Source organism: Felis catus, chromosome C2 (assembly GCF_018350175.1).
Source record: "Felis catus isolate Fca126 chromosome C2, F.catus_Fca126_mat1.0, whole genome shotgun sequence".
NCBI lineage: Eukaryota > Metazoa > Chordata > Mammalia > Carnivora > Felidae > Felis > Felis catus.
The window spans coordinates 94,162,919-94,188,058 of NC_058376.1; the positions used below are offsets into that span (position 1 = coordinate 94,162,919).

Here is a 25,140-nt window from a genome sequence, read left to right on the forward strand (position 1 = left end):
GATGTAGGAATTTGGAATCAGAAATCACTTGTACTGTTCTCCCAGTTGATCCTGCTCTAACCCTCCTGGAGGCCAGAATTATGCATCTTGATGTCTAGCGAAGGAGAGAGGATACAATGTGGGTGACAAGAAGCCCAGGATAAATCTGAACTGTTAAGAAGAATAGCTCTGGGGGGCGCCTGGGTGGCTCAGTCGGTTAAGCGTCCGACTTCAGCTCAGGTCACGATCTCACGGTTCGTGAGTTCGAGCCCCGCGTCGGGCTCTGGGCTGATGATGGCCCAGAGCCTGGAGCCTGCTTCCGATTCTGTGTCTCCCTCTCTCTCTGACCCTCCCCCGTTCATGCTCTGCCTCTCTCTGTCTCAAAAATAAATAAACGTTAAAAAAAAAAAAAACAATTAAAAAAAAAAAAAAGAAAAATACCTCTGGGTTCTGAATCTGGTCCTCCTGCTCAGTGGCTGTGTGATGTTGGGCAAATTACATAATTCTCTTTATTTCTTTAATATTTGTTTATTTTTGAGATACAGGAATAAATCATGAGCAGGGGAGGGGCAGAAAGAGAGGGAGACACAGAATCTGAAACAGGCTCTAAGCTGTCAGCATAGAGCTTGACGTGGGGCTCATACAGACAAGCGGTGAGATCATGACCTGAGCCGAAGTTGGGAGTATAACCGACTGAGCCACTCAGGAGCTCTCACATTACATCATTTTTTAGCTATAGTCTACTATGTGTGAAATGGGAAGTACACTGATACATAGTAAACATTCAGTTCATACTTCTATTACTATCATATTGTTAATATTCTTCAAAAATTTTTTTAATGTTTATTTTTGAGAGAGATAGGGAGAGAGAGAGAGAGAGAGAGAGAGAGAGAGAGAGAGAGAGAGACAATGTGAGCTGGCGATGGGCAGAGAGAGAGGGAAACACAGAATCTGAAGCAGGCTCCAGGCTCTGAGCTGTCAGCACAAAGCCCAACACAGGGCTTGAGCCCATGAACCGTGACACCATGACCTGAGCCGAAGCCAGACGCCCAACCGACTGAACCACCCAGATGCCCCAAATATTATTAATATTCTTATTAGCCATCTTAGAAAAAGTTAGAAAGGTAAATTTGATGTTGGTGTATATCAGCCTCTTTGCTGGAGTAGAAGTAGAAATAGTGGGAAAAGTCTGATTATAAAAGATACAGTGATAAGTAAGAGAGACAGATCAGGTACTAATATGGCAGACTTTCCATTTTAGCATTCAGGATGGAAAAAACTGGTTCCCCCTTTCTGAAAACTTACATGTATGTGTCTATTCCAGATAAGTCCTGCAGAAAGCTTGATGAACACTGTCAGGGACACACAGAACATGGCGAAGCTCAGGCACAGGTCGAAGGCTTGAAGCGTCAGGTGGTACGCTTCATAGTGTGGTGGGTCCACGCAAGCTGATGGGAATTTTGCATATGGAAAAGGGAAGGCAACTGCATAACCGAGGTAACCGGTCCCCGCAATCCCTGAAAACGAGTAGAAGCAATATGGACCAAGGAGAGCAGATTCCAAGGCTATCGCAAAATGAAGTGGACATCCCATAATGCTTAGAATCACAAAGGTGAAACTAGCTTCCCACTGAAAATAAAACAAAAATAAATTGTTACTTTAGAAACTAGATTCTTCAAAAGCTTCTCAGCGATGTGGAGAAAGAAAGCGAGTAGAAGCAATATGGACCAAGGAGAGCAGATTCCAAGGCTATCGCAAAATGAAGTGGACATCCCATAATGCTTAGAATCACAAAGGTGAAACTAGCTTCTCACTGAAAATAAAACAAAAATAAATTGTTACTTTGGAAACTAGATTCTTCAAAAGCTTCTCTGCGATGTGGAGAAAGAAAGCGTTGTTGGATATTAATCTCTTTTACTGGGAAGTGAAGGAGAAATGGGTTACAATTTTCTCTTTAGGCCCTTTTATTCTCTTCTTGAATCTACACTCTGGGAGAATAACATATCAGCCAACTGAGCCAAAAACTAATTGAATTCCATTCAACAAACATGTGTTTATTTATCTTCTATCATGTGTTAAGAGCCAGCTTACGGTGGGAAAAAGATGAATACCAGAATCCCTGCCTTATCCTAGGACCTTGCTAGTCAGGGCATGGTCCATGGTCCAGTAGCACTGACATCCCTGGAAGTTTGTTAGAAATGTAGAATCTCATACCTCCCCCAGATCTACTGTATCAGAATTTACATTTTAACCAGATTCCCAGGTGACTCACACTTATTTGAGCCATGGGAAGATCTATGATCGGAACAAAGTGGTCTTTCTATATCCTGGGATTACTTGGCTCCCTACTATTGAAATGCAATATATCATAGACTTCCCATACTTTTTTGGGGGGGGAGAAGTAACAGAGACAGCGGAAGGACATCCCAAGCTGAGGAGTTGAGACTTAAACATACATTATTAAAAACAGAGGAGCCTATAGATCCATTTATTCAGAATGAAATTTGGGAGCATAACATTGGTTCTGTCCTCTCCAAATTGGAATACTTAAATATTTACAATAATCGCAGGAACTTGTAGAAAGTGTTTGGAGAAGAAATCAGGTATAAATTATTCATTTAATGGGCACTTGGGTGGCAGTTGGTTGAGCGTCCGACTCTTGATTTCAGTTCAGGTCACAATCCCAGGGTTGTGGGATCAAACCCTGCATCGGGCTCTGTCCAAGCTGAGAGTGGAGCCTGTGTGAGTCTCTCTCTCTCTCTCTCTCTCTCTCTTTCTCTCTCTCCCTCCCTCTCTCCCACTCATGCTCTCTCTCTCTCTAAAATAAAAATAAAAAATATTCATTTAAAGCCAGTTTATTACTGAAATCCGTCATAGTAAGGCATCAATCAGAAGGAACTCAATTATAATTGGAAATCACATTCTCTATGTTCCATCCTGAACTGGCAGAGGTTTGACCTTCAAACCTATTCAACCATCCTACTCAAGGTCTATATATTTACCAGGTATCTCTTGGTCCACTCTTTGTGAGCCACCAGCAGAAGTATACCGGTCATGATGGCCTGTGAAAGGAAAATGGAAAAATAATATCCATGATAGAATGTACCTCTGGAAAGAGTTCAATCTGTCTCACGGTTTGACAACTTTATTATGAACTAGAAAGTACAGCAAATGGCTAAATGGATTTATGGCTCTGATCTCTTCCTCATCTGGGATGACAATGAAGAGAAAAGCCATCAGTGTCATAAAGACATGATTCATACAAGCTCATTTTTTTTTTTTATTTTCTGTGTTGCCTTTGCCATTGCAATTATAACCTCCCCTACTGTAAGGTGTCACTGCAATAAAAGCTTGGCTTTATAACCCTTGCCATATGTTTTATTTTGATTAATTGTCTATCATTCATCTTTCCCACAAATTGCTAAAATTACAAATGGGAGGAACCGGAAAGGAAATGTGTCACAGAACCCTGAAAACTTGCCCAGCAACAGCATTATCTTTTACTCTTTGCTTTTCTTTTGAGATTCAGGAGCCTCAGCCTACCGGTGGGATGCAAATATGTGATCTCTGTTCCTCAAGTAACAAAGATTATAATTAGAGTGAATGCATGGCGGGACATTAATTGTTCTGGGTGCACTGGTGTTCAGCTTTTCAAAAGTTTTGTTTTGTTTTGTTTTTTAATAGCCTCCGTTGAGGGAAAAAGACCCAAAGTGCAGAATGAAAATAGTTCAACAAAGGAGGGAATGGTGTCAGGGCAATATATAATGAAAAAGAAAAAAGAATTCTGGGCTCATCTTTGATTCAGCTCCGGGTCTGGTGAAGGAGACCTTTTGTGGTCACTGAGCCTGGAAACTGCTTATTCCTGACCCATAAATCATTTGTTCCTGGTCAGGGAATGTTTTGAGGTTGAGAGAGACAACCAGGAAGAGACGTGCCTGAAACCAGATACAGAATGAGGGCAGGAGTAAAAGCAGTTACGAATTAGGTTTTTGACAGAGAAATAAACATGACTGTATATATAGTATCAACAAATTTCAGGGGGTGGAAATCAGAGCTCCTACCAATATGGTTTTGTGATGTGCTGCTTTTGTAGCTTCTGTGTCCAGCCTGTTTTTTTTTTTTTTTTAGATCCAGCTTTTCATTTTCCTGGCATATTTTATTTTGAACGCCCGACTTGGAGAATTCGAGAGAGGTGGGGGAGAAGTGTGCACATGTACGTTCACACAACACTTCTCGTGTGGCTCCGGCTGAAATTCCAGACGTGGCATTGCCACACCATAAAACTCCCGTGGATAAAAACAGAACCATCTGTAGTCGAAAGAGGTTGGCTTGATTCTCAAGAGGAAAGTTTCCAAGGGACCCTGTGGAGGTTGAGCCAGCATAAATAGCACAACAAAACAGAATTATTAAGAGCAATTGAACATTGATGCTGAGCCGGGGGCCAGTCTACGCTTTCAGAGGCAAAGGCATCCAATGGGCACGTTACTCCTCTACGGGCGAGAAACACAGGGGCAAACAAGAGAAAAGCGAAGGGGACACTCCTCTCCTGGTGTAACTCCAAGGAGAGAGCTGACATTATTAGACGCTTAGATTCCAGGTTGCCTTAACCACTTTGGCATGAACCGTTTCTTTCCTTTCAAAAGTTGAAAAATGCAGCCGAATTGCAGTCGCCTGATATTTTGGTTGTAGCTGCCAGCTTGAATTTTGCTTTGTTTACACAAAACTTTGAAAAGATCTTTCATGGAGCAGGCTGGTGTATGAATGCCATTCAGTAACTTGGGAAACCCACCCTGTGGATGGAGGTGGCTCAGGGGCGAGCACACCCATCTTCCCTGGTGCCCCTGTCCAGCATGCCTGCGAGACAGAGGGCGGGTGTCCCCTGAGTCATAGCCTCCTGTTTTCTTGCTTTCTTTTCTTTTTTAAACTCTTGTATTTAGACAGGGAAGAGGGAAGAAAGAAAAAGGAAGAGTTTTGAGGGTAGGGGAGAGAAGTCAAATGGGAAAAGGAAATGTGAGAGGCGGTGTCTGAGAGGCAAGAGCTGGGCACAACAGGGCAGTCGGGTTTCAGAAAGGACCCAGAGGAGGTGCCTGGGGAGGTAGGAGCCCGGAGAGAAGGCCCAGTCCTGCACTCTGCTCTCTCTCTCCTCTTCTTGGCAGGCTAGCTTTCTGCTCCACAGGCAGTTCCAGAGAGATTGCTTGGGGTTTGCAACGGTAGCAGCTAACACTCTGGTCGGATGATAATTGTGGGCCCTCCCACAGGATCTTTAAATTGCCCCCTGTAAAGGACATAAAGGACTAAAGGTTCCCAGAAGCAGATGAATTGAAGGAAGCGGGGAGGCATCACAACAGTAATAGAAACTTTTAGAGGGATCACTTTATTTATTTATTTTGAGAGAGAGAGGGAGGGAGAGAGAGCCTGACAGCACAGAGCCTGACACGGAGCTCGAACTCACGAGCCACAAGACCAGGACCTGAGCTGGAATCAAGAGTCAGATGCTTAACCGACTGAGCCATCCAGGTGCCCCTAGAGGAATCATTTTAATATGGGCTAATTTATTCACTTATAAACATCTGTTGTGAGTCTATTGCCAACAAGGGATGTGATAGGCACTCTGCAGATGGCATAATAGCATAAATTAACATTTACTGAGCCCTTACTGTATGTATGCCAGGCACTACACTAAACATTTTACATGTGATAACTCATTTAATCCTTATAATGATGGAGATCTTCTCCGACTTTAAAAAGTTTATTTATTTATTTAAAAAAATTTTTTTTTCAACGTTTATTTATTTTTTGGGACAGAGAGAGACAGAGCATGAACGGGGGAGGGGCAGAGAGAGAGGGAGACACAGAATCGGAAACAGGCTCCAGGCTCTGAGCGATCAGCCCAGAGCCTGACGCGGGGCTCGAACTCCCGGACCGCGAGATCGTGACCTGGCTGAAGTCGGACGCTTAACCGACTGCGCCACCCAGGCGCCCCTATTTATTTATTATTTTAAAGAGAGAGGGAGTGTGCATGAGCGGGAGAGAGGGGCAGAAGGAGAGAGAGAGAATCCGAAGCAGGTTCCACACTCAGCATGGAGCCTGACATGGGGCTTGATCTCACTACCACCAGGAGACCACGGCCTGAGCTCAAACCAAGAGCTGGAAGCTTAAACGACTGAGCCACCCAGGTGCCCTGATCTTCTCCTGCTTTTTAGAAGATGGAACAGAGAGGATAAATAGGACAAGCAAGCTCACCAAGTAATAATCATACACACAGTGGCTCCAACTTTCATTGGAATTTGCAGTCCAGATGTGAAAGTAATGTGCGTATAAGAATGTCCACAAAATGAGGCAGGAAGAGTGAGTACACTCCGTGTGAGAAGGGCCCAGTGACAAGATACCGCTTCCAGGGGGAACGATCGTGGAAGAAAGCAGCATGGGGGAAACGGGACCTGAAGCAGGTTTGAGGGATGGGTGTGATTTCAGCAGGAGATGGCAGAGGGAAGGGCAGTCTGGGCAGTGGGAGAAATGCGTGTAAAGGTGGGAAGGTGGCAGCCAGGCTTGGGAAACAGTGAGACAGGGGCCCAGAGGGGCAGGAGCTCTGGTTCCTGGTAGAAAAGAGTAGAAAATCAGGCTTGAAAGCCACATGAGTCTAGGTTGAGAAGGGCCTCAAAATTCAGGCTAACATATCTCGGCTTCGTTTGGACAATGAAGCAACACTGAAGGTTTTTGAAGGAGGAGCTTGACTGACACAGCAGAGGTCTAGAAAGACAAGCCTGTGCTCAAGTGTGTGCTGGGTAGGAATGAGGTGAGGCCTAGGCGTCTCTGTCGGAATTGGGTCTTCAAAAAAAAAATTTTTTAACATTTATTCATTTTTGAGAGTAAGAGAGATAGAGCATGAGCGGGGTAGGGGCAGAGAGAGAGGGAGACACAGAATCTGAAGCAGGCTCCAGGCTCTGAGCCGTCAGCACAGAGCCCGACACAGGGCTCGAGCTCACAGACTGTGAGATCATGACCTGAGCCGAAGTTGGACGCTTAACCAACCCCCCTGAGCCCCATTTCTGTTCTGTTCTATTCTATTCTATTCTATTCTATTCTATTCTATTCTACTTTTATAAATGCTGCTAGCTATGCAATAGATGGATTTTATGATTCATTAATGAATGGGTTCCCACAATTTGGCTATCAAAGTCATGTAGGCATGAAACCTGGGTGGGGGTGGGAAGTGGTAAGGAGTTGAGGGGGAGGTGGTGCCCAGTGAGCATGAAGAGGAAAGAATGGATAAGGATATGCCTCACGGGAAAAATAAAAGTTAGCTAGCAACTGACTGGAAGCGGTGGGGTAGGAGTGAGGCTGAGGGTGGTTTGGTTTAGGACACTGTTGTCAGAGTGGTCTTAGGACCAGCAGCATCGGCATCACTTGGAAACTTGTGAGACAGGCAGAGTCTCAGGCCTCACCCAGATTTTGTAAATAAAATTTAAAAAAATGTTTATTTATTTATTTTGAGAGAGAGAGAGAGAGAGCGAGCGAGCGAGCACGAGCAGGGGAGGGGCAGAGAGGGAGAGAGAGAGAATTCCAAGCACAGCGCAGAACCCAAAATGGGGCTCGAACCCTCTAACTATGAGATCATGACCTGAGCCGACTGAGCCACCCAGGTGCCCGGCCTCACCCCAGATTTCCTGAATCGGAGCGTACATTTTAACAAGATCCCCAGGTGATTCATATGCACATTTCAGTTTAAGAAGCACTAGTTTGGAAGGAAGGGTTGAAATCAAAAGTCACTCTAGGGTTTGAAATTGAGTTCAAAGCCAGGAAAGTCAGGAGAAGAAATCACTGCTTTTTGGTGGTGAGATGGTTTTGGGGGAACAAGCCGGGCTTACAGAAGTTTAGGATATCTAAGCGGAAATTGGCCATCAGGTGTTTGGAAATCTCAGGATCACTGAAGCTATAAGAGGCTTGAGTGATGATGGTACAATCAAGTCCCTTCTCTGACAGAGGAGGAAACTGGGACCTGCACGGGACGTCTTGCCCACCTTTCCCCAAGTTCCTGTCTCCAGGTAGGCTTCTGGATACAGCACTGTTGCTTGCCATTAACTAAGTCACTGGAGGGTGCCAAGCCACGTTTTCCGGGATTCAAGTAGAGCCCAGTTCATCAGGCACTGTGATCTTGCTGCATACTTTCTGGCAGCTGATGGCTTTTAAATAACCTAGTTCAGAAATCCTAGGAAAACTGCTTATCTTGTGGCTATCAGAGTAGAGTGAGGAGAGTTCTGAGGACCGATACTTTGAAGAATTCAGAAAGTCTCAAATGAAGGCACTGAACAAATGCAAAGTTCTGTTCCGCTTGTAAAAATCTATCTTTTCTAAGTCTCCGAAGGGATATGGAGTCATTTGCAAAAGGAAATGTCAATAGGATTGAAATGCACACATTGTCTTTCCACCAAAGGAAGATTCACTCTTCAGGCACATTGAGAAGTGGGAAGGAAGGAAAGTTGTGGCACGAGTCAGAGACCTTTTGTAGTTGACCCCGATCAGACAGAGCTGTGCTTCACTAGGAAACTCACTAGAAAAAGGAAAAAAAATCACATTGTTCCAAACTTAGACATTACTGAAAGAGTGAGCACTCTCATTGCTTTCCTTCTCATGACGATTTTGTCCTGCTTTAGTGTGAATACTGGCTTGACTTTTAGTCCTTGCACCCTAATGAGAGTTCAATGATATGATGCATTTTGTACCACCTGAGCACGGACTCATTCCCTTATTCAACCATATTTATCAAACAGTATTTATGGAACACCTAGTATGTGACTCATTCTGTTCCAAGTGCTGGAGGCACAGCAGTAAACAAAATAGAAAAAAAAAAAATCCCCACCGTTGTACAATATACATTTTGTTGGGAGGGGTATTAACAAACAATAAATAAGTACATTATGTAGTATATTAGATGGTGATAAGGACCATCGGGAAAAGAATAGAGTGGGGAATGAGAGACTGGGGATGCCAGTTGTGGGAGAGACTTACAGTTTTATTTTATTTATTTATTTTTAAAGTTTTATTTATTTATTTTGAGGGAGATAGAGTGAACAAGCAAGCAGGGGAGGGGCAGAGAGAGAGAGAGGGAGAGAAGGAATCCCAAGCAGGTTCTGCGATGTCAGGGCAGGGCCCAATGCCGGTCTAGATCTCAAGAACCATAAGATCATGACCTGAGCCAAAATCACGGGTCTGATGCTTAACTGACTGAGCCGCCCAGGCACCCTGAGATTTACAATTTTAAATAGGGAAATGAGGGTAATGAAGGAAGGCATCAATGAGAAAGTGATATTTCTTCAAAGAATTAAAAGGAAGTTAGAGAATAAGCCTTGTGTGGGAGGAAGCTCCAGGCAGAGAACAGATAGTGCAAAGGCCCTGAGGCAAAAACACACCTTGGAATATCTGAAAACAACAAGGAGCCAGTGTGATGACTAAGGGAATGGAATGAGCTAAGGGAAGAGTGGTAGGAGATGAGGTCCCAAAGCTAACAGGATGGGGAATTCAGCCACTCGGCAGGGAATGGAATGGGGAAGTGAGCAGGCAGCAAGAGGTTAGGATCAAAGCGTTTGGACAGATATTGGGCACGGATGGGATTCAGGGCAGGCAGCCCCCAAATACGCCACTTTGGTGTATTGACTACTTTGAATTAAAGTGACTTAAGCAACTGGTGCCAGAACATTCCTCTGTCCCCCTGAAATCAGGAAATGAATTCCCCATGTGAAGGGTACCCTCCCAGCACCTGGAGGGTAGAAATTTTCCTCGCTCACAGCACAGACGAAAGGCATGTATTAACTAGCATGTGTGTAGAGCTTCAAAACTGGGGAAGCTCTTTATTACACAATCTTCGTTCAAATTTGGTCATTCTCACTGAGCAGCTTAGGGTTAGACAGCTCTGCATGGACTCTCTTTACCCACAAAATTCCTCATGTTATAGGTAAGGCAGTGTATAACTGGCGGAGTGAGGGTCCTGCTCTTGACCGTATACCAAGAATGTCAGAATCAGGACTTGAACATAGGCTCCGTCTCCCCAAATCCTACCTTTCGGATTCCAATTCCCTATGCCATTGGTCTCAAAATCAAATAGCCACCAACTAGCTGTATGCTGGAGACAGACCTTGTCATTTCTCTGGGAGTAACTGATAAAACAGATGTTGGCATAGAGCAAATCTATATTCAATAATTTGTGATCCTAATCAACTCTCAGTGTCTGCTGAATGTTCTATGATAGGCTGCAGGGATAGGCAAAGAATTACAAGAAAGGAATACAGAGTTGGACTATAATTATGGTTTTATTAAACACTGGGTCAGTTCTGTAGTCAGAATTAAAAAAAAATTAATAGAATAGAAAATATCAATTCATTTTACACAGAAGGTAAAATATTGTTTTTTTGAAGCTGTTCTATGTTCTCTATGTGTATCAAAATCTAACTACTTATCTAGAGAGAACTATATACATGCAACTATGTACATTCTAGGTCCTGGATGTAAAATGTTTTTCTTACTCTGGGTCATCAACAAAAAGTGTGGAAGCTGCTTGAACAAACGTCACTGTCATTTTTGCATTCTGGTAAATGTTTAATAACTGTTTCTTTGAATGAACGTATGGTTTCAGGTAGGAGATGGGGGAAAAGAGCAGACCGGCAAGACTGGGAGGTAGATGTAAAAGAATGTATTAAAAAAGAAAAGAGGGGATGCCTGGGTGTCTCAGTCGGTTAAGCGTCTGACTCTTGATTTTGGCTCAGGTCATGATCTCACTGTTTGTGGGCTTGAGCCCTGCAATCAGGCTCTGTGCTAAGGGTGCAAAGCCTGCTTGGGATTCTCTCTCACCCTCCCTCTCTGCCCCTCCCCCCACTTGCTCTCTCTTTCTCAAAATAAATAAATGAACATTTAAAAAATTAATAAGAGGGGCGCCTGGGTGGCTTGGTCGGTTGGGCGTCCGACTTCGGCTCAGGTCATGATCTCACGGTCCGTGAGTTCAAGCCCTGCATCGGGCTCTGGGCTGACAGCTCAGAGCCCGGAGCCTGTTTCAGATTCTGTGTCTCCCTCTCTCTCTGTTCCTCCCCTATTCATGCTCTGTCTCTCTCTGTCTCAAAAATAAACGTTAAAAAAAGTTTAAAAAAAATAAAATAAAAAAATAAAAAATTAATAAGAGAAAAGAAAAAAGGAAAACATCATCAAAGTGTTTCTTTGTTCAGTCCCACACTCGCACCATTTGGCTTTCTCCCATCTACTCAGCATCCTTAAGTCCCACTAGATGGAGTTTTTAAAAATTGAGACCTTGTTTTTTTTTTTTTTCTCCCCCATTGTTAACTCAAGCATGTAGTAGGTTATCAATACATATTTACTTAATAAATAGATTAAAATGATATTTTATAAGGTCTTGCTTTTAGGTGATATCTTAGTTACAGTTAGATTTTTTAAGATTTAAAGTGTTGCCTCTCCCAAGACTGGCTACATTTTAATAGAAAACACCTTCAGATCAAAAGGCTTTAAAGTCTAATTGTCTAGTCTTCAATGGTGAATGTCATGCATCACAGGAAACAATGAGAGAAGGTTTGTTGCAAGCCTCTGTAACTCCTCTTAAATCATACCGCCATGGAAGACACCTACTCACAAGGCTAGGTGTGTTCATTTCTCTGACGCAGAGGGCTGGGGTACCGTTCTAATCCTTCCTTTGTACAGTCATTCAGTAAAAAGACATGGAGAGCTACTTGGTGCCTACTTATATTTGGCACATGCACACTTGCTAATGAACTGTGAAGTTAGTGAAGTACATCACCCAAATTCTTGAATTATTTGCAGTTCAAACAGTTGCGTGCAAAGAAAAATGTGGGAGAACTAAGGTTTGGGGCTTGCAAATCCTTGGATCATGTCAACACACCTGAGTATTTCTAGTGAAAGCATTCATCTGAAGATTATTTTACTCGGTTCTCCATTTTTTTTTTTTTTTACATTTTTTATGGTTTACATATTTCTTTTTCTAAAATTTAGATTTTAGTGGCACCTGGTTGGTTCAGTCATGAGAGCATGTGACTCTTGATCTCAGGGATGTGAGTTTGAGCCCCACCTTGAGGGTAGAGATTATTAAAAAAAAAAAAAACAATAAAATTCAAATTTCAAAAGATAGATTCCAATTTCTCAGAAAACCAAGGTGAGAAGATTAAAACAACTTTTTAAGAATTTCTTGAACAGCATTTCATTATAGTACACGTGATAGTGTATATGATAAAATGATATTAAGAAAGATTGTACATTTAAGAGACAACTAATAGAAATATATGTTCTACACTCATCTAATTTTCTGTAGAATTTTGACTTCTTTGTATTGTTGCAAAACTTAAACAGGACATGTCATTTTTTTTTTTGAAATGAATTAATAAATTAATTATTTTAATGTCTATTTAAAAAAAATTTTTTTTAACGTTTATTTATTTTTGAGACAGAGAGAGACAGAGCATGAACAGGGGAGGGGCAGAGAGAGAGGGAGACACAGAATCTGAAACAGGCTCCAGGCCCTGAGCGGTCAGCACAGAGCCCGACGCAGGGCTCGAACTCACGGACCGTGAGATCATGACCTGAGCCGAAGTCGGACGCTTAACCGACCAAGCCACCCAGGCGCCCCTTTAATGTCTATTTTTTGAGAGAGAAAGACAGAGCATGAGTGGGGGAGGGGCAGAGAAAGAGGGAGACACAGAATCTGAAGCAGGTTCCAGGCTCCAAGCTGTCAGCACAGAACCCCGTGTGGGGCTCTTGAACTAGTGAACCATGACATCATGACCTGAGCCAGAGTTGGACACTCAACTAACTGACTGAGCCACCCAGGAGCACCCCCAAAAAGACACGTCATTCTTTTTCTTCTTTCCCTCCCTTCTTTCTATACTCTCTCAATATATGTAATAAAATATTTTCCTACCAAAGCTCCATTCCAGATGGGGCAAGCAATCCAGACATTCCATCCTGTGAACCAAAGCTTGTAAGAAAAGACAGGGAAGAAAGCGATAACTCCAGAGAATACACTGAGAGTCCCCAGAGAAATGAGAATTCGGCCAGCAGCCTGGGATAGGCTCTGCATCTTCCTCTGTGACTTGGGTCCTGGATCTCAAAGATATTTTGTTACCAAAACATGAGGGTATGTCAGGCCTCAGTAAACAGAAGTTTCTTGGAGACAGTAGCCATGACGCATGTGGACTGTTGATCTACTTGGAAACAAGCTTGCATTTGTTTCACCAAAGATAGTGAATTGTAATGAAGTAATCCTTGACATAAATTTGATACAATTAATTCTAATACTAGTTTCCTGAGAGAAAGAGAAAGAGAGAGAGAGAGAGAGAGAGAGAGAGAGGGAGAGGGAGAAGTCATTCCTTGTTTTGGATTTCAGCCTCCATTCCCTCCATTCTGCCCTGTCGTGGGGAGTGCCCACTTCCTGGCTTAATCAGATTCAAAGGCTTGCTGACTGAGCTAATTGTTTCTCAACTCAACCTGCCTGGTGGTTCCAGCATAAAGCCAACATCCTTTGTGCACAATAGATCCACATTCCCAGCACAATTTCCCACAAAACAAAGTAAAAATAAGCACTCTGATCACTTTTCATTACATTTAATTTCAATGATTTCAAGCAAACGCAAGACCTCTCCCCATTGTTCAAAGTTGAGTTCTATTACCATACTTTTGAAGTTTTGATAAAGATTTTTGACACGATTTCATTCCCAAAGGGGCATACGCTTCATCATGGAGTTCTGTCTTGTTTTCTCGAAACCAGTTTCATTTTAGTTGTTTTATTATTAATTCAATTATCAAGTAGAGGACGAAGGTGGAAGTGTATGCGGTTGTAAAATGCACTTTGAGCAGTAACTTATTAGTCGGATGAAATACCAATCTCCGATCATTCTTTTTTCTTAATTTTTTTTTTTATCGCGAGTCCACCCGTCGCTGCCACCAGCCCCCGCCCTCCCCCCCTCGGACCACCCCCCCTCGAGCGCCCCCCCTCGGGCTGCCTCACCTCACAACCACCACCATGACCGCAGCCGCCACGGCCCCTACTCTCCAATCATTCTTGAATCATAATTCAATTCAATAATTAGATGTTGGGCTTATGTACATTGAAGCGATTGTAAAAGGCTTATCTCTTAATTTCTCATGTATTTGAGAAAGTGGTACGTATTTGCTTTTGACTAATAGGACACGTTTGTTTCTTCTAAGATAATAATCTGAAAACACAGACCGTTTTCTGAAGATAGCTGAATAATTTTCCTGTTCTATATTAATACTCTTTCCTTTCAATGAGATGATGAAAAATAATTTTATGAATGGAAATGCAGTGGTTTAGAACACGGATTTTGGTATGAGACAGAGCTAGGATCCATTATCTGCCAGGTATGTGTCCTTGGGCAAGGGCAATTTACTTAACTTTCCGGGTCTTTCTTCATATGGGAATAAAATTAGTGTATATCTCGCCGAGTGGTGATTAAAAAAAGTAAATGAGCCAATACATGTAAAATTCTCAGCACCGAGCTCTGTATAGCAAAGCAGCTTAGTTATCTCCCTATTATTACGTTGGGCGGTCCATCTTTGGGGTTCTTTCAGCATGGACATTACTGTTGCTTTTATGCATCAACTTACAGACATTGGGTTTGACTCTTCCTGATCAATATGGTAAAACTCCTAAAGGATCCTTCCGTGAATGGTGAGGAGGGAAGCTTCTCTCTGATTCTCTGCCTTTTTCTTTCCGTGTTTTGGCCTTCTATAGCTATTCCACAGTGCGACCCAGATTTTGAAGCAGTGGCTTTCTTGGATATACAGGATCCAGAAAATCAGCTCAGGCCTTCTGCAATAGCCGTTATTTCCCATCTTCTGTCAACATTGTGGGAGGATATTCTCTCTCTCTTTTGTTCCTAATGCCACTAGGTAAGTTCCACAAGGGCAGAGGTCTTCCAAGTCTTTTACAAGCCCTAGATGTGTAAGATGTTCCCAACACCTAGAATTGTGTCTGGCCCAGAATAGATACTTAATACGCATTTGTTGAACAAATGAACTAATACTTTGGACCTCGTAGCTGCGCACTTGGGCCCTGAGCGTCTGCCCCAGCATAGAGGTAAGTGTGTCCACTATGCCACACATAGTGCTAACCACAGAGTGCTAGCCACTCTGTGCTAATCCTAGTGTTGCCCTTGCTACAGAGGGAAGGGGTCTGGACTGAGGAAAGACTTGTTTGTGTTAGTATCTGGTTTGGGCTGTTTTGACTTTTTCCTTTACTTTTTATCTCAAGGTTATAGCTACATGGTATGTCAATATACTGTGGGTCAGATCACTCTCCCCTGTTTGCGTGTTTGGAAAATAAAGACTGTTGAAATACTCATGTTAAACAGTACAAAGATGGCAAACAAAGAGAATATTTTTTGTTTTAATCTGGGGGGGCTTTTTTAGGGTTTGTAACACTGTCGGGCTAACCCTGATACTGCCAGTGTGACTTATAAACCTGAATTTATTCGTGATTAGAAGAATTGTTGCCCCTTAAAGTGAAGAAGAAAAGGGACAGAGGTAGAACCAGGGATTTCTCGCTGTGTATTTTCCCAGCCACACGTTTCCGCAGGAATCTACCCGCACCAGCTTCCTTAAAGCAAAGAGACTTGCAGAGAAGGCAGCTAATTGGAAAGGAGAGAGTGTAATTCTGCTTGTGACCAGGGCTTCCTCTCAGATGGGCCATGTCTTCTGTGTTCCCGGTGTCCGCAGGCAGCAAGGCTCACAGGGCCCTCGCCACCTCCTGTCCCCCTCCAGCGCCCCCTGCCTCCCATTTGGCACCACAGGAAGGGGGTGTGCAATCAATCCTCCTTGGAGGCTGCTTTGCAGACCCTACCTTCCCCCTTACCTAGGGGGATCCAGCGGTCTTTGCTCAGGAAAGAATGGCAGAGGTTGTGCCAAACTCCTCTTCAATCCAGCTTTGCCACTGAAAAAAAAAAAGAAAGAAAGAAATGTAACCTAAATCCCCCCCAAAGGGTGGGATAATGTCAGCAATGCTGAAGGAGAGAAGCTGATTTGGACACTCTCTACCTCTTTACATGTCAACCCTAGAAATAGCTCTGCATGCATCTTGTTCTGTTTTTTTTTTTTTTAAGTGGGTCTCAAAGTTACAGAAAGGGGACTGTTTTTGTCAAGGTAAAAGAAAACAGACCTCTAAACAAGAGATGAAATTAAAATGCTTTATTGTCCCAGCAGCTTCAGATGATTAGCTTCATTTGTTTACATATTGGAGAGGTAGCTCCTGTAGCAGAAAGAGCATGAACTTTGACATCAGAAAGACCCGGGTGTGATACTAAGGATTCCATCTAATATATACAAAAGGAATGACAAAATTAGAAAATTAACACTCAGGGGCGCCTGGGTGGCGCAGTCGGTTAAGCGTCCGACTTCAGCCAGGTCACGATCTCGCGGTCCGTGAGTTCGAGCCCCGCGTCAGGCTCTGGGCTGATGGCTCGGAGCCTGGAGCCTGTTTCTGATTCTGTGTCTCCCTCTCTCTCTGCCCCTCCCCCGTTCATGCTCTGTCTCTCTCTGTCCCCAAAATAAATAAAAAACGTTGAAAAAAATTAAAAAGAAAAAAAGAAAATTAACACTCTGCTACCCCCCCTGTGCTTAGGATTCAAGCACAATGGAAAAGGATACTTTTACAGTGGAAAATATGGCGGTCACCACCTTAACCAAGTGATCAAACTTTGTATCACCAGTACCAGGAGAAATTGACATCAGTGCCTCCTGATATGATGCAACGGAAGTCTACACTGTCACCTGAATAGTGTTTTGGGCAAAAATGTTTGGCCTGGATCTAATCACAAAGAAACAATCAGACAAATTCGGGTTATGGGCACATTTACGAAGCCGTAGCCTGGACTTTTCAAAATTGTCCATGTCATGAAAGGTAATAAAATATTTCTGAGACAATTGGAAAAATTTAAATATGCATTTAATATTGGATAATACTGTATCGATGCTGAGTATCTTGGGAGTATGAATGGCATGATACTTATATAAAAGAATGTCCCATTGGTGAAACTAGTTTAGTGTTTCTTATGCTTTTTCAGCTTTTCTATAGGTACAAAAATTTTAAATTGAACGGTGAGAAAAAAAAAGCAAATTTATTAACTGCGTAAAATGAAAGGTCTAACTTTTATTCAGACATATGGCTACAACTGGCTCAATAATCTTTGACAGTATTGATGAATGCAGGTCACAGTATAAGGACTGTAAGGAAAAATCCACTGCCTGCCTTCAACACCAACATGGAGCCCATCCTTTTAGAACAGGGACAATGGAACAGGTATGTTAGCTTACACTGTGAAGATATATCGCTCATGCGGACCCAGTGATGAGTATATTCTATATACTCTTTTGTCTTTCCAGCTATTCAAGTGTCTTAACAGCATAAAAACCTTCCTAATGATCATTCATTTGCTTCTGCTTTTTACTAACCATTTGACTTCAACTTTGAGTGAACCCTCTCTTCTCATAATGGCTTGGGGTTTAAGGAGAGCAAAGTTCAATTTTTATCATCCCTAACTGGGAATTGTCAAATTTAAAGCCTTCCAATCTGCAAGATGTTTGGACCCAAATGGAGATTTGTGCATCAACTTGTACTTACCTAATTTAGATTTTATCTGCCTTTTGTATATCTGACCCCCGAATGTGTTTTGAAATCATCTGGAATTTATCAGAATTTTCCCATGTTTTTGCAGAGCAAAACAACTTAAGTGTGTCGCGGCAAACTTGTGCAGCTCGCTGTCAGTTTGCTCTCCCGAGCCTTGCAGCTGCAAGGAAATGCTCTTATTGGCAGGCCTGACCTCGCCAGGCAGCCTCCCACAGGCTACTGTGGAGATGGTCTGTCCTTGGAAAGGCTGCTCCTATCTTGTTTAATCATGGAGACAGAGGAGCCACAGATAGAACTGAGATTGTGGCAGCGGCTGTGATTGATTGGTGCTTTGGCCACCAAGGAGCGGGGAAGAAACTAAGAAAACAGGAAGAGAGAAACAGTGGGGGTGTCTGGGGAAGAGAGGTGGAGAGAAGATGGAGAGGAAAGAAGGACAACAAGAGGGGAGTCAGAACATAGAAGAAAACATTCCCGAAGCCAAAAACAGCTTCTTGCGTCACTCACAGATCCAAAGCCTGGGTCTGGACAGAGTTGATTCCAGGACAGAGGACCGATGGAAACCACGGGCCATTCATGTACATTTTACAAAAGATATTTGTAGGGTGGACAAAAGGGAAATAAATAGAGAGAAAGGGCAAAGGAGCAGAATGAGAGAGAAGGAACTCTATGCAACCTGAAATGTTCTCAGATTATGCTTGTTTTTAAGTTGATTTCAGGGACAGACCTTGAAATCCTCTTAGACAGGAAATGTATACTCATTTAGTTCCTTCTCTTGGCATTTTTGAAAAAGGAAAGAACCAAATTGCTCTGTGAGAAACTAAACCCACGTTTGGATCCAATTATATCCATGCAATAAGCAAAAGAGAGGGAGGAACGGTGAGGATGGCTTCACTACCGTTGTCGTTGTTTTTCCCATTTTACAGATGACAAAGCTGAGGTTCTGAGGTGTTAAGTAACAAAGGTGACACAACCAATCAGCATTGAATCCTGGCTTTGAGTCTGGGGATGCTTGACTCCGAAGCTGGTAATTTTTGTTCTTCACTACCAGGTCAGTTTACAGATGTACTACATCTTGTAAAACATACATGCATATGTGAAAATTGAACCATGAAGTATACCAAAGCTGTATACCAGGGCTGTACTCAAACCAAGAACATAATAGGAAGGGAGATGATGCTGCGTATATACAGAGGAGACAGTTTTAGAACTGCTGATTCTACTCCCAGTTAGAGAGAGAGAGAGGGGGAGGGAGCGAGAGATTCTTCGTTATTTCATTTTATAAAATTAGAACAAAGGGGAAAACTGAAACCAAAGTTTCATTTCTATGTACTGAAGTAGAAATCCGAATTTCTATCTAGAGCATTGCTGTGCCTTGTTTTCCATCTTTCAGTGCTTCACGTGGGGGCTCTTGCCCTTAGTGTGGAGATGATGGCTGTTGCACGCATTGTTCCCGAATGGCTGGCCAAGGGTGGAGGCTAAAACAAATGAATAAGACGGGGGAGCAGCATAATGCAGTAGGGAAAGACCACGGCTGTGTGACCTTGAGTAAATCAAAACCTCTCACCATCTTGATGTCCTTCTCGGCAACATGTGGAGGTTAGACTAGATAATTTTTAAGATTCCTTCCATATCTAAGATGCCGTGACTTGAAAGAAATCCCAAGGGAGCTAAACTGCCTGCGTGGCCCAAATGCCTGTCTCTAAGAAGCCTTTATCAGTAAAAATGCTATCTCCTTGAGGGCTGGGAACCACCAGCTAGATCCACTTCTGTCTGGTATAAGCGAAGGGAACAAACCAAGCATTGCACACTGTCTATTGGCCAATTGGATTTTTGCTGGAGAGATTTCACCTAGAGTTCCTCTCTGGAGGCCTCACTTTGCCCTCCTGGCACACCGATAGACAGCCCTGAGCCAGCATCCGCCAGCTGGATAATTAACAGCCTTTGAGTAACAAATTGGTGATCTCAGCCCAGCCCTGGTGACTGTGTCATAAAATAATTAAAACTTGTCAACCAACACAGCAGAGGCCAAGAAGGGAAAGGATCGAAGGAACGTAAAGCCAAATCGCTCTTCTTTTCCAGCTCCTTGAAAAGGGATGAAAAGCCGGGAGGCAACTGGTACCCTTAGGAGCCATGGAGTACCTCGTGTAGATAAATAGATGGATGAGAATTAAGTGAGGCTCTGGACATGCAGAGAACTCAAAGATAAATCCCCACCCACTAGCTGAGAGCGGCTAGGTAGGGTTAACCTCTCTAAACCAGCTTCTGATTGGCCAGGAAACAGAGTCCTTACTCTACTCTCCAAGCGATGGTTAAAATATCAGGAACCTCAGTTTTCTGTATGCTCATAATACAAGAAAGCAAGGTGAGCTAAGGATGGTACAAACACTTGATTCATTCCCACAATTCATCCAGGTCTCTGCTCAAAAAGCCCCTCATCACAGACCTTTCTCATCAATCTCTTCCCCCATCCCTCTATTGAGCTTAATTTTTATCATCTGACTTTATTCTTCATAGCTCTTGCCTTACTTGTGTCTTCTCGACTAAAATGAAAGCTCCATGAAGGCAAAGACTTTGTTTTGTTCCCTGTTACATTCCAGAGCCAAGAATAATACCTGGCGCATACCTGTAGATGCTTAGGAAGTACTGATGAATGAATGAATGAATGAATGAATGAATGAATGAAACTGCTTTTATCTAGACCATTTTGCTGAGAAAGCTGGCTCCTCAGGGCTTCACTTGGAAACATTTAATATCTTGGTACCTTAAATCTCTCCATTCCCTCTCCATGAAAATCCACATAGAAACACGAAGAAAATCTTCCAGGTTGACTCTCTGAGCTGTGATACCGCACTGCAGATACATGTGCATTGTATGTGAATATATAAGGAGAGGTGTGCCCATCCTGGGATTATTTTAACCTTGCTCTACCAGCATGTGACAAACATCCACATGACTCTGTGTTAAATAGAGGAAGAAACAAGGCCACAGACGAACCGCGTGAGTCTAGCAAGAACTTCCGCCTCTGGGAGAAAGCTCGAATGTGCCTTTTAATCCACGGTGATGCCAACTTTTAAAGTGGCTCATATTCACAGGGATCTATCTAATTGAATGATCTTTATGCATCTCTGTCTATTCAAGGGTTTCATCGACTTCTTTATCTGGCTACTTTTCATAGATAACAAGTGTCTTCTCCTACTCTATAGAAAAATGAAATAGTGAAGATATGAAAATTTGTACTCATGAGAAGTGGATTATACAAACTTATGCTTGTAGCATATTTCCATTCAGATGATATTGTGATCTTTTCTGAGATAGGACAACTGGTAAACTAAGTGCATCCTTTTGACATAAGGAGTTGGGTAGCATAGTATAAACACCTACTTTTATCAGATGATGCTATCATTTGTGTACACAAAGGCCCACACTTTCCTTTCTCTTTTCAACAATGAAGATACCCTGCCCTGGTTTTTATTTATTTATATATTTATTTTAAAGAGGAGAAAAAGGCATTTCTAGATACTTCCCCATCTCATTGTTCCAGTACATAAGCCTTTCTGTTTCTTCCTCATGATCCACACAAAGCTAATTGACATTAAAGATAAAAGCTCGGCCTAAGCAAGCCTCCTTTACCCAACTGACAAGTTCACTAAAAAACATGTGGGGCAATAAGAATGAAAAGTACATAGTAATGACCCAACTAGAGAATTGCAGAATGGAATGGGACCTGAGAGATCAGCCAGTCCATGCCTGTCATTTCACAGACTAATTCCATGGTCAAAATACCAATACAGAAAGCTGTCTAACTGCAACCTTAACGTAATTTAATAAGCCAGTTGTGACCACTGATCTTTCTGCTATATCTACATTTAGCACTAGGTGTTGCTCTACCGCTATTTAAAGTCAGATTTCTTTGATACGCAGCGGGAGCTGAGCCTCCTAATTTGAGTTCTGTTCTGCAAATGCTGAGTTTTTAAGACGATACCCTGCGAGTATTTGCTATGTTTCATTGAACCAGCTTCATTTAAATGGTGCAGCTCTTGCATACTGAATCTACCGAAACAGCCACTCTGCAAAGGAGTGATCGATACATGCCAGGGAAAGGCTACTCCAAAGTCAAATTTTTCAAATTGTCCTAATTCAAATATTTACTTAAACTCTGTTTTTATATTATGTGCAATGCAAGGGGAATGACATTGTTGCTGTGTGTTTCCTGGAACTGACTGTCTGCTACAAGGCCACAGATAAAGTTTGTTTATAGAAAAACAAAATATGAAAAAAAAAGTTTAGCACTCTTCTATTTGGGGTTTAATACTCCCACACATACCAAGGGGGAGGAAGGACAACTCTCTAGAACCTTTCTTTCCCCAGGGCAATAGAGGACAGAAATGCTTTAACCCCCTCTAGTGACAGATGCATCATTACTTATATTAGTTCAGTTCTTCAATTTGAATGGCAATACCGTAGGGAGAAACAGGTCCCTGCTTTAAGAATATCATAGTTTTTGGGGAGCCTGGGTAGCTCAGTCAGTTGAGTGTCCGACTTCAGCTCAGGTCATGATCTCATGGTCCATGAGTTTGAGCCCCGTGTTGGGCCCTGTAGTGACAGCTCAGAGCCTGGAGCCTGCTTCCGATTCTGTGTCTTCCTCTGTCTCTGGCCCTCCCCCACTCACACTCTGTCTATCTTTGTCTCAAAATAAACATTAAAAAAAAAAAAAGAATTTCATAGTTTTTCCTAAATTTTCAATTCACCTTTAAGTTTTAAAGGGAATACAATTCAACTATTAAGTATGAATCTTTGACATCATTACTCAGTTGTTTCAACTTGGATAAATTTGATATAAGCTCAGCATAAACGTTCAAGTTCTACAGGTCACATGTTATAATTATCTGATACTGAGTTTAAAATCGCCTGGATATATGGAACAGAACAATGTCTCGTATATTGTTGCTAAACTTTTTTTTTTCAGTTTTGGTTATTTGCCAATAATTATTTGTGTTACCAATAATCAGGCAATGATGCTAATAATAGTCCTAGATTTTTATTTTTATTTTTTAATTTTTATTTATTTTTTAAAAATATAATTTACTGTCACATTGGTTTCCATACAACACCCAGTGCTCATCCCAACAAGTGCCGTCCTCCATGCCCAACAGTCCTAGATTTTCCTAGCAGAGAGGAAAGTGGAAGAAGGAAGCCAGAGTAGAAGCATCCTAATCCCATTACCAGGCTTAGCATAGCGGGAGAGAAGTAGTTAACACAAAGTTAGCTGCTAGGATCTATAATATAAACTCTTTGGTCTAGTCCTAAAGAGAGAGTTCCTTCCAATTTTTATAGTTCAGGCCTCAGGCTGAAAAAACTAAGGGCTTGGCTGAAGTTTGACTTTCTTATAAAATGTTCTTTTCAGCTTTCTCCCCAGCACAAATCAGCCTTTCTTTTCTGAAGATTCTATTTCCTTTACATCCTTTGAGGATAAAACTATGCTTTGTGGTTTTTAGACCATATTCACTTAGGATATTTAAAAACAGAGCGAATTCTACTGTTTCTTCCAATTCTCTCTTCACAGAGGTTCTCCTTTCCTCGCTCCTTATAGCATCAATGATCGCCTAGAGTGGTATCCATTACTATTTTTGCACTTCATCTGTTACGCTCCATATGAAAGATGGGCAGCTTTTCAAAAGAGATAGGTCAGACTCCTGATCCACGTTCTTGTAAACTTGGGGTAAGAGGTGTTTATGTGTTAGGAAAATTGTCTATTTCCTATAAAAGGGAGGGACGGAAGAATTTTTGAAAGCGTCCATTTTGTAAATCATGTTTAGTGAGTGGCAGGAAGGAGAGGCACGATGTGGTAGACTCTGAGGAAGTTTCTGCCATCTTTAGTCAGACCCACTTCTGTATGGACCTTATATAGGTAAGTCCTCTGGTGTGTGTGTATGAGATAAGAAACAGTAAGACCTACGGAAATAGACTTATCATTTACACGCACAGACATGCATACACAAATCACAAAACGCTTACCCTTTGTTTTTCTTTGTTTTTGTTTTTAGGCTTTAAAATTTTATTTATTTTTGGGGGGAGCAGAGAGAGAGGGATAGAGAGAATCCCAAGCAGGCTGTGCTGTTGGCCAGAGCCCCATGTGGGTTTTGAACTCACGAATCACGAGATCAAGACCTGAGCTGAAATCAAGATTTGCATGCTTAACCAACTGAGCCACCCAGGTGTCCTTGTTTTTCTTAATGCTAAACTGACCAAAGTATTTTTTTTAAAAAATGCCATTGTATGAGTTCTTCTAATGTCATCTACTACTCTCTTCCATCCTTTTTTTTTTTTTAAACTTTTGTTAATGTTTATTTATTTTTGAGATAGAAAGAGACAAAGCACAAGCTGGGGAGGAGCAGAGAGAGAGGGAGACACAGAATCTGAAGCAGGATCAGAGCCTGATGTGGGGCTCGAACTCATGTGCTGGGAGATCATGACCTGAGCCAAAGTCAGATGCTTAACCTACGGAGCCACCCAGACGCCCCTTCTATCCTTCTTATTCTCTAGACAGGTTACATCTGTACAATTCCAAAAAGGTGAATATAACTCCTGCTTTTGCTTAAAAAAATTGTTTCCAGCCTCGCTTAACAGCCTTTATTTTAAGTTCGTTCCAAGAGTGAGACAAAAATCTCTCTACCAAAAGGAAAATAAAAGCCAAATTCCTATGCTTTTGCCTCATTTCATGTTTTATTATTCTATGTTCCCTAATAATACATTCTGTAAATATTGAAATGGGCACGTGTTCTGTGGACGGGAAGCAAGGCTATGCAGTTAACACAAGTCGTCATCTCCAGACGACGTCCATTTTAGGCCACGTGCAATTTATATATTTTTTTCTCCTCTCTTGATACAGAAAAAAAGAGAAAAAAACCCCGAAAAACATTATAGAACCCAACTATATGCATTTTGAGGTCAATGAGTTTGATGCTCCCAGCGACGTCAGAGCTGGCCCGAACTGAAGCCTGGAGATGTGCTTGCTGAGGTCCACAAATGAGAAAAGTGATGAGGGGAGACCATAGTATTGCAAGGTGCTATACTTAAAAGCTTATGAAAGTATAGAAGTATTATTGATGTCTAGAAATGTTTGTGTACAACCAGCTAAGCCCACACACACTGTGAAGAAGTCATTGTATGTGTTTATAATAATAGCAATAAAGAAATCTCCCCAAATCTGCTTACCTTTTCCTTGTTAATTCTGAGTTAAAGACGGTCATTATAAGAAAGACGTTTCAAAGTGCATTTATACTTTTGTCGAGTGGGAGAAGTATCTACAACATAGGTTTAATTGTGTTTTCAAAAGTATAATAATTCCAGTCAGGCAAAATTTGTGTTCTATTACCTTAGAGGAGATTTGCAACTTTTTTTGGGTGCACTTTCAACAAAAATTTTTTTTTTTAATTTTTTTTTTCAACGTTTATTTCTGGGACAGAGAGAGACAGAGCATGAACGGGGAAGGGGCAGAGAGAGAGGGA

General features: G+C 42.1%; 1 protein-coding gene across 6 annotated transcripts in view; it reads right to left on the reverse strand.

The window, feature by feature from the left end:
* The window catches only part of TMEM212 (transmembrane protein 212), a 53,975-nt gene that overhangs the window by 11,184 nt on the left and 17,651 nt on the right, over positions 1 to 25,140 (reverse strand). For 2 of the 6 annotated variants that reach the window (XR_006585252.1, XR_006585253.1), the window contains 3 exons: positions 15,863 to 15,940; positions 2,982 to 3,041; positions 1,532 to 1,608 (listed from right to left, as the gene is read on the reverse strand). Coding sequence is in view for 2 of the 6 variants with exons in the window: in XM_019840108.2 (XP_019695667.1) it covers positions 1,285 to 1,608; positions 2,982 to 3,041; positions 12,911 to 13,069 (543 nt within the window). In the remaining 4 variants the exon portion in view is untranslated. Of the gene's footprint in view, positions 1 to 1,284; positions 1,609 to 1,637; positions 1,793 to 2,981; positions 3,042 to 12,910; positions 13,922 to 15,862; positions 15,941 to 25,140 lie in introns of those variants that run through there. The other 4 variants (XR_890739.4, XM_019840108.2, XM_006936264.4 and 1 more) reach the window with 4 other exon arrangements.